The sequence below is a fragment of the Lipotes vexillifer genome, unplaced genomic scaffold (assembly GCF_000442215.2).
Source record: "Lipotes vexillifer unplaced genomic scaffold, Lipotes_vexillifer_v1.1 scaffold1691, whole genome shotgun sequence".
NCBI classification, from domain to species: Eukaryota; Metazoa; Chordata; class Mammalia; order Artiodactyla; family Lipotidae; genus Lipotes; species Lipotes vexillifer.
The window spans coordinates 3,453,194-3,462,946 of record NW_006789046.1 but is presented as its reverse complement, the minus strand read 5'-3'; the positions used below and the strand labels follow the sequence as shown (position 1 = coordinate 3,462,946).

The 9,753-nt window shown below is 58.4% G+C and overlaps 1 protein-coding gene and 1 pseudogene across 1 annotated transcript; one reads left to right on the top strand and one right to left on the bottom strand.

Annotated features, from left to right (window-relative positions):
- Window positions 1-530: 530 nt before the first annotated feature.
- LOC103080703 (uncharacterized protein R102.4-like) lies at window positions 531-6,857 on the bottom strand. The gene is given in 12 exon segments (XM_082931247.1): window positions 531-646; window positions 649-699; window positions 702-806; window positions 1,296-1,531; window positions 1,732-1,856; window positions 2,535-2,545; window positions 2,774-2,948; window positions 3,397-3,485; window positions 4,062-4,118; window positions 4,121-4,144; window positions 5,914-6,272; window positions 6,817-6,857. Coding segments are annotated over 12 exon segments (1,389 nt in total).
- Window positions 6,858-8,956: 2,099 nt separating this feature from the next.
- On the top strand, window positions 8,957-9,344 carry LOC103080421 (transcription initiation factor TFIID subunit 13 pseudogene; annotated as a pseudogene).
- Window positions 9,345-9,753: the final 409 nt, after the last annotated feature.

Genomic DNA, 9,753 nt, shown 5'->3' with positions numbered 1-9,753 from the left:
TCAGCAGGAGGGTGGTCTTAACCACTGAGTCTGCCTAAATTAAATTACCCCAGGAGTTGCTAGAAAGGAGATCCTGTCCCAAATTGTGTGCAGCAATGACATATTATTTCACAAGCACAAAAATTTTATTGTTTAAAAAGGTAAATACAGATGAGATGACTGCAAGGTAAAGCCCCAGCCCCCTACTAGGCCACTCAATACCAGTGTCCATTTCTGTGTCCCCTCACGCTTCCTCCTGCAAGTCCCCAAGATGCTCTCATGAGCCATGTGGCTGCCTCCTGGGCTGTGCTGGGAGAGCCAGCATGGGGTTCCACCTGTCCCTGCACGCTTGGTCCCCTGTCCCGGACACGGGCACGCGAGGTTTGCTGGATGAACAGGTGGAAGGCCTCACCCCATGTGTCATGGAAGTGAAGGGGTCCAAGGAGACCAGTGGATGACAGGGGTGTTGTTTACTGCCTCTCCTCCCACCCACTCCCTGGGGACACCTCCACTCCCCGCCTCCCTCCGTCCCACCCAAGGCACAGGGTCCGTCACCCCATCCTCAGGGCCCTCAGCACGAACGCCCACTTTCCCAGCGCCAGCTCGGTGTCCTGTGCAGAGACGTCGCGGTGCCACACGGCTCGCACTGACCGCTCAGTCCAGGGGACAGCAGCACACGAACCGCGTGGCCAGTCTGGGCCACCTCGTCAGCGCTCATGGTCTGCACAGCTCCTCGGGCGGCAGCCCATCCACCCTCACCATCACCATGTTCGTCTCTACAGTGGTGAGATCCACGGAGCAGACAGGGGATGCCAGTTCCTGAGCCCAGGTCCTGTGGTAAGTGGAGCCCGACCCCAGTACCCCACCACTATCCCTACCACTCCAGCTGTGTCACCCCAGGAAAGGCAGAGGACAGCCCAACTGTAGTGGGAGGAAAAGAGGGAGTCTTATTCCTAACATGGGCAGGCTTGGCTCTGCTACTTTTCAGCTCCGTGACCTTGGACAAATCCGTTAACCTCTTGGGGTCTAGGTTTCCTCATCTGTAAAGTGGGGACATGGTGGGGTTGTGGCGAGGACTCAACCCAAGTTAGAGGCTACATTCTGCTGTACCCTGCAGAAAATTACTAACACCCACTGGGTGCCTACTGGTCTAGGACCCGCACAGACCACCTGGATCCCACCCCTGCTGGTTCAGCGGCTAACCTTCACCTTCTAGAGTTGGAAGGATGCACACCTGCTGGGGGTTTGGGCCCGGCTGCAGGGGACACCCAAGGCACACCCCTGGGGCCAAAGGGAAGTGGGGGCTGTCCAGGCACCTCTGGCAAACCTCTGGGTGTTCTGGTGGTCCTTCAGCAGCACCTCCTCAGCGTCAGTCAGTCCCACCAGGGCAGCTACGGCCAGCACCCCCGTCTGGTGCATCCCCCCACCCAGGGCTTTCTGGAGGCGCCAGGCTTCTTCAGTGAAGCCCTTGGGTCCCCCAACCAGGGCCCCCACTGGTGCGCCGAGGCCCTGGGGGAAGAGAGGAGAGTCCTGCCTGCCCATGGGTGTGCATCTCTGTCCTCGGGGCTCTGGAGGGGGCAAAAGGGACAGGGATGGGAGACACTGTGGCCTCATCAGGGGAGGCGGTTAGAGGGGCCCAGCGTGAGCGGCTGCCAACATAGGAGCTCGGGGACCCAACTCGGCCTCTTGCTGTGGGCATCTCTACCCTCCTGTGTCGGGGGCGGCCCAGTGGCTTCCCTACCTTGGAGAAACAGAGACACAGGATCACAGTGCTCCACGATGCGGGCAGGGGGCATGCACAGAGCCACCGCGGCGTTCATCAACCGGGCCCCATCCAGGTGAACCTGGACCCCATAGCTCCGGGCCAGCAGGTGCACCTGGGGGTGAGAGGCAGGAAGGGTCAGAGGGCCAGGCTGGGGGGAGGGGCAGAGGGAGGGTGGGTGTCCAGAAGATCACTGGAGGGTCACTGGGCTTGTGTCCTCGAGGCAGCATGAGGGGTTTGAGTCAGGGGAGCTGGCTGGTGCCAAGCTTGGCCATCTGGCACCCACGCAGTCACTCTGGGCCTGGGCCTGAGGCTGTCTTCTGTGAAAGGGCGTCGAGGATAAGGGTTTTTTTTTTTTGGTGGTAAGCAGGCCTCTCACTGCCGTGGCCCCTCCCGTTGCGGAGCACAGGCTCCAGATGCGCAGGCCCAGCGGCCATGGCTCACAGGCCCAGCCGCTCTGTGGCATGTGGGATCCTCCCGGACCGGGGCACGAACCCGCATCCCCTGCACCAGCAGGTGGACTCTCAACCACTGCGCCACCAGGGAAGCCCGAGGATAAGGGTTTTATCTTCTGTTTATGGTGGGCTCACTGCGGGCCAAGCAATGAATGCCTCATCTTACTGAAGCCTCGCCGCAGCCCTATTGGAAGGATGCCCTCAGTCCCGTTTCCCAGGTGAGGAATAGGTCTGGAGGGTTAGTTAGCGCTCAAGTTCTCGCAGGGGAGAGCGGCAGAGCCCAGCCCTCGCACCCCGGCCCTAAGACCAGACCAAGGTGGTGCCGCCTGGGGACTCGCCTCCCTGAGGACTGGGTCTCTGCTCTTTGGAGAAAAGCTTGGGCACTGGGGCAATAATTCCCTTTGCATCTGCGCCTAGAACAGCACCCATGTCTCCCACAGCAGTTCCGGCCACTGATGGGCACCCAGGCATGTATCAGAGGGGACTAAACCCCAGGAGAGGGGCCTGAGGGACAGAAAGCCAGCAGCTGGCTAGTGGTGGGGGCACAGTGGCGGGGCCAGGCCTGGCTGGCATAGGCACTCGATGGGGAGCACCCGGCCCCCTGAGCTGCTGTGGGCGTCCTTCAGGCAAATGAGCTCACAGACCGGGTGGGAGCGGCTCCCAAGGCTCCGTGCAACCAGCCCCTCCAGCTCAGCCAGGTCCAGGGTGCCATGGGGCAGGTCTGGGAGGGGGTGGGAGTGCGCCCCAGCGATCTGCAGGTGTGGGCGTGCAAAGGATGAGGTCCAGGGGTCCAGCAGCACCTCCTACCCCTGTCCTGTCTGCTCCTCCCCAGCTCTGGGCCGTGAAGCCTTCCCTTCCCTCTGTGCTGTGGACGTGGGCATAGACATCCCAGCTAAGGGTGGGGGAGGACTGAAGACACCATGTTTGCTTGAGAGGCTGCGGTCCCTCCTCCCTGAGCGCCCAGTGCTCTGGGTTCCCACTAGGGGGCAGCAGGGTTACAAGCACAGCCAGCAAACCGGCTGGCCTGAGCCGAGCCCGCCCCTGTGTGGTCAATCTGGGAATGGCTCTCCTTACTGCCTTCCCTGGAGAGGCCACCATTTCTCCCTCTGCAGGTCCCAACTTGGTGCCTGGGAGGCAGGTTCTCACCCCAAGTGCTGAACATCCTGTGCTGGCCCCAGGCAAGCGGTGCTGGGCCCTTACCTGAGCCACCCCGCCCTGCTCCTGGACGTGGAGGTGGCACTCCTGCCCAGGGAGGAGCAGGGAGCCCCGGCGCTGGCAGTGATACATCACTAAGGTAGATGGGGTGGGGGACAGCATTGGCACCGAGTCCCATGGGGCCCATCTGTCCCCAACCAGCTCAGCCGGACTGACCCCCAAGGCCACAGCTAGCTCCCAAGTGCCTTATGCCAATTAGGAAAGAGCACCCCTTCAAGACACCTTCCTGCCATGTGCTGGAAAACCATCCCACTAAGTCCACAAGTCTAAGACGGTGACCCTGTGGATCACTGGGCGCTGCACACCCTACACCCCTGTGCCCTGCAGCCCACCTGCAGGGTATCTCCTGCGTGGGGAAGCCAGCCACGATGCTGCTGTTTGGGGAATAAGCAGCCCAGGGCACGGGCACCAGTCAGGCCCTAGCAGGAAACAGAGGGCACATGCACCCTGGGAATCCGGAGTATTTGATGAAGGGACAATTTACAAAGGTGTGGCAGCATGCTGGGAGGTCACGAAGTTCAGTGCAGGACCCCCAGGCAGGAAGGGGTGAGAGGAGGGTGTGGTTCCAGGTTCCAGATGGCTCACCAGCACAAAAGGCAGAAGCATGGAGGGAGGGCCTGGAGGGCAAATGGAAGTCGCCCCGTGCTCACCAGAGATGAGGTTGGCCATGGTGTTTGTGGGCAGGAACAGGGTCCGCTCCACCCCAGCAGCTCCACAGCCGTGGCCTGAAGCTCTGAGGTGGGAAGGGATGGGGGTGCGCTGGGGGGGGGGGCGGTTCATCAACAATGGCACTTTTCAAATTCCTCTTTGCCGACCCCATGAGCCCTTTGTCCGGATGAGGGCATCTTGCCCAAGGCTGTGGTGAGTAGCCAAGCAGGGCGCCAGCCCTGGTCTGCCAGCTGCAGCCTGTGGTCTTGGTGGCTGCACATCTGGGTCCAGGGGCCCCTCAGTCGACCCTCTGTGCCCCACCTCCTCCTGGGCCATGTTCTCCCCACACATACTGAAACTCTGTGGTTTGAACCCTCCTGTCCCACCCAGACCTCACACCTGTCTCACTTCCTTTCCCATCAGTCCCTTGCAGGTGGGGCCCTGCGGTTTCTCTGCTGACTTCCTCTCCCAGAACAGAAGGACTGGAGGAGACTGGGGGGTTGGAGGGGGCGGGGCTTCCGGCTCTGGCTTTAAAGCTCACTGTGGCTCCCCTCTGCCTGTGGCATACAGTATGAAGCCTTTGCCGTGACATTCAAGACCGGTGGGATCTGCCTTCTGCCTCCCCTCCAGGGACAGGAATGCTCTCCTGCACACCCACTCCAGCCCCATTCCCCATCCATGTCCCAGACACCTTTTGCACCACTCTGCTTCTGCTTCTGCAGCTCCCCTGCCCCGTGAGCCAGCACTCCCTTCCCTGCCCAGGGTTGGGGGTGGAGCACTTCACTTATCTTTTAAGAGGTTCCTCCACAAAGTCCCCATTTCCTGTGAGTCCCATGTCCCCACCCGCCAGTCCCCAAGGCACTCTCTGTGGATGCACGTTAACCCCAGCACCTCCCTCACCTCAGTGGGGTTGACTGTCTATGCATCAGGCTGCCTGCTGAGCAGTGGGTCAGCATCTTTGAAGTTCCAGGCAAAAGTGGGTGTCTGCTGGATGCATGATCAGCCCCATCACCACCTGACCCCACATCCAGGCCCTCAGGGCTCAAGTGGTAACCCTCAGGCTTGCCCCTGGCACAGCTAACGGTCCTACACACTCCAGCAATAGCAATGGTTCACTAAGGCAGCAACTCTCAACCCAGGGTGGTGGCACCAGTCAGCATCTTGAAAACACTCCCTAGGTTTTTAGAACCCACTCCTCGGGGCGGAGGGGGGGGTGGAGATGCAGCCTGTGGAGAATCCCCTTTTCTTGGTGGGTTTTCTCTTTGTCTTCATGTGGAAAGGTGGTGGGTGCAGGACAATAGCTAACAGTGCTAGAGTGAGAAGACCTGGGTTCAAGTCCTGTTTTGCCATTTATTCGGTATGGGAACTTGAGTGCCTGGCTCAGCTGCTCGGAGCCCTCCTCTGCAAGATGAGATAACACCCATCTCATCGGGCAGTGGGGCCACACTTTAATGAGCACACAAGTCACCCGGCGATCCTGTTTTAACTTGCAGATTCTGGCTCAGGAGGTCCGGTGTGGGACCCGAGAATCTACATTTCTAACAGGCTCTCGAGTGATGCGTCAGACTGAGCCGCAAGGACGCCAATCGCAATGCCTAGCCTGCAGCTGAGCCGCCACCCCGGGTCCCGGGCCACCTCTCCCCCCCCCCGCCAGCACCATGGACAGCGCACTGGGGTCGCCGCGAGGACCCCCGGCCCCGGCCTGCACGCCGGGCTCACCGCGGACGGTGGGGTCCTCGCCGTAGTCGTCGTCCCCCACAACCGCCTCGGCCATGGAGCGCCTCATGGGCACCATGGACAGCGCACTGGGGTCGCCGCGAGGCCCCCCGGCCCCGGCCTGCACGCCGGGCTCACCGCGGACGGTGGGGTCCTCGCCGTAGTCGTCGTCCCCCACAACCGCCTCGGCCATGGAGCGCCTCATGGCCGGCCCGGGCTTGGTAACCGTGTCGCTGCGCAGGTCCACCACGTGCGTCGGGATCCCCGCCTGGCTCCCAGCTCCCCGCGCCCAGAGGGCCCCCTGCTGCTGGGTCGCAGCCCGGGCCAGTCTGCGGAGCAGACTCACTGCGAGCAGCGCTCGGCTCCCCCGCCCCGACCTCCCCGGCGAGGGCGATCGGGAGCGGCGGGACCCCAGCGGCAGGACTTTCCGAACTTCGGCCGCGGCCGACCGTGGCTGGCGGGACGGCTCCGCGGCACGCTGGGAGTTGTAGTTCGGCCTTCGTCACGGCCGGCACCGCGCAAGTCCCGGAGAGGGCCCCCGCGGCATGCTGGGAGTTGTAGTACGACCTTCGTCGCGGTCTGCGGCGCGCGAACCAGGGATGAGGGAGAGGAAGCGTTCTGCTTACCCAAGAAGAAACCGAAACCAGGCAAGTTTTTATAGAGCAGACGCTCTTGTGCTTCTTACCGTGTGCCCCGCACTGTCCCAGGCCCTTTACAAGTGTGAACGCAGTAAAGTCTCTCAACAGCTCTTAGGAGACAAGTACTCTTTTCATCCCGTTTTACAGATGGGGAAACTGAGACACACAGAGCTAATGAACTTGGCGAGGAGCGTCCAGCTCTGAACCACTGTGTTACGTTGCCCCTAAAAACTAGCTTCCCATTATTTACTTTTTTCAGTACAGATTTATTGAGCACCCACTGATGTCAGGCATCGTCTAGGTGCCAGGCAGAGGGACACAAAGAAGGTGCAACCCATCTGAGCGTCCGACTTCAGATGGAGGTGGAATTAGAGGGGTGCACGGAGAGCCCCCTCCTCCATACCCCCGACCCTTGACGGGTGGGCTGCCTCCACCCAGGGCCATGCGAGGTAGTGGTAAAAGGACCCGACTGACTCAAGTCCCAACTTACCAGGTGTGCGGCTTTGGACAACTCAATTAACCTCTCCGTGCCTCAGCCTCCTTAAATGCAAAATGGGCTGTTGAGGGTTTGATGACTTAAGGCTTTTCATGCTGACCCTGGTGCCTGGCTGGTAGTGAGTACTATGTATGCGTGTTTGCTCTCTTACTGCTGCTACTTTATCATGGTTACTGGTCACAGTCCAGGGCCCTGGGGCTTCGTGCTGCTGTGGGGTGCAGCCTGACAGCCTGGACTGGGCCTCCTGCAGGGTGACCTTCCCTCACTCAGGGAGGACAGGCCTCCCTCTGAGTGCCCAGCCCCACTCAGCAGCTCCCCTTCACAGAGTGTGGGCCACAGATGTCTCTTCCTCACGGGAGGAAGTCGGTCCTGAGGGGCTGAAGGTCACCGGAAGAGGCACCCACACCTCTGATCAGGGCACCCCTCAGCAAAGAGGACTCTCAGACATTGACCTTCATCGGACCTCTGCCATGTGTCAGCTCCGGGTTGGGTCTGGGGATAAAGGAGAGCAAAGCAGCCTGCCCTTGGAGGTCAGGTCCTCGGGATGGGGACAGGATGCTGCCTGTTGGTGCTGGGAGAAGCTGCATTGGGCCTGGCTGAGGCATCAGGGCAGGCTTCCTGGAGGAAGCAGTGATTGGGCTGAGCTTTTAAGACATTAAGGTGTTAATCAGACAAAGGCAGAGGGGAGAGTGTTCTGGGCAGAGAGAACAGCATGGGCAAAGGATTGGGGTAGGAGGAGCATTGGGGTAGGAGGCAGCTGGAACGTTTGAGGCCCTGAAGGAGAAGGGAGCAGGGGTGGAGATGGAGCCCAACAACTGGAGCTCTCCGCCTCTCCCACTGTGCCTGCAGAGCCATCCCGAAAGGGTGGAAATTGCAAGTCCCCATAGGGTCTGGGGCCCCAAGGAAAGGCTCACTATGCCCTAACCCCGCCTCCCTTCCTCCCGCCAGCGCCAGTGCCCTCCGGCCCTGACCCTCAATCTCCACCGAATTCCGGGCCCTTAGAAAACAAGCCCCTTATCTCAGTGTCTGGCTCCAGCCCTTCTGCTGGGAAGTGGGGGGAGGGGAGCAGAGGCCTCTGTGGGAAGGAAGGGAGGGACTGGGGCAGTGATGGTGGCTCCCAGGGGAGCAGGGAGAAGGGGGCAAACAGCTGGATCCCCAGGCACCTCCCAGCCATGGCAGAACCACAGAGTGACCTTGTGTTTGCAGTCACTTCACAGTTTGCCAAGCCTTCCCACCTACAGCCTCCCAGCTAATCCTCACAGCAACCTCGGGGGAGGGGGGCTGGGCAGGGGGCTACCTGCCATTTTTGGGGGCTACCCAAGAATGCCACCAAGGTGACACAGCTGGTCACCAAACTGGGCCTTCCTCCTCCCATAGCAGAGCTGTTTCCCCAGAGAGTGGGCTCTTCCTGGGGAAGGCTGGGCCCAGCGGAGATTGCTTCTGCCAGGTGGCTGCTTATCACCTCCTATGTTGTCCCAGGGCACCTGGCGACCCCCACCTCACCTAGTGGTGGCTTCCAGTGCAGGGCGAGGGGGGACCAGAAAGCTCGGGCTATCAGGGGAGAAGTGGGGGGGCTCTCCCTGGGCCAGTGAGGTCTGTTTCTGAGGTCTTATCAAGGGGGGAGACCCTCTGAACAAGGCTTGGTCTCAGGGGGTTGTGTAGGCACATGCACGTGTGTGAATGTGTCTATGTATGTATGTGTACATCTATACGTGTATAAGTTTGTGTGTGCGTGCATGTTGATATGTCCACGCATGTATGCATGTACAGGTATGCATTTACATGTGCACACACATGGGGGTATATGTAACTGTGTGTATAAATATTTGTTATGTAAGTGTATAGGCACACCTCAGAGATGTTGCAGGTTGGGTTCCAGACCATTGCTATAAAGTGAGTATCACAATAAAGTGGGTCACACAGATTTTTTGGTTTTTCAGGGCATATAAAAGTTATTCTTACACTACACTGTAGTCTTTTAAAAAGTGTGCAATAGCAGCTCCGTGGGAGGCGGGTGCACGCTGGAGATGCTGGGATGGCAGCTGGGATGGCTGCTGGGCTGGCAGATGAAGACCCCACCTTTGAGGAAGAAAATGAAGAAATTGGAGGAGGTGCAGAAGGTGGACAGGGTAGAAGAAAGAGACTTTTTTCTAAAGAATTATGGTGTATGATGTATGGGTTTGGGGATGATCAGAATCCTTATACTGAGTCAGTAGATATGCTTGAAGACCTTGTCATAGAGTTCATCACTGAAATGGCTCACAAGGCAATGTCAGTTGGAAGGCAAGGTCGGGTACAAGTTGAAGATATCACCTTCTTGATTCGAGAGGACCCAGGAAAGTTTGCTAGGGCTAAAGACTTGTTTACTATGAATGAAGAACTGAAACGAGCTAGCAAAAGCATTTGACGAAGCAAACTATGACTATGGATCTTGACACCTTTTGTACTTTCTGCAGCTTCTTTATTTTCTGGGGAAATCATATTTAATAACTATATTTTCCACAGTAAGGTTCTGATATCTAGCCATGTGGATGAAAGATAGAGAACCACAAAGTTTTCAGTCTTTATTTTCATGTCTTCCATTTTAGAGTGATATTTGAGCCTTTAATTGCCTGCGATTATATTACCATGCTTTGAATTACTTACTGGATTTTAGTGACCACAGGTAAGTCAAAGTACCTTGCAAACCATTCAGTTCCTTCTGACTTTTGACCATCTAAAGGATGAATTAATATTTATGTTTTAGGTGTACTTGTGCCATTGTTGGCTGTACTGTAGCTGTTTAATGTGTGAAATCTAAATGGTACCTTTGATAGCTAAGACGTGTTTCATGTATTCTAAAGT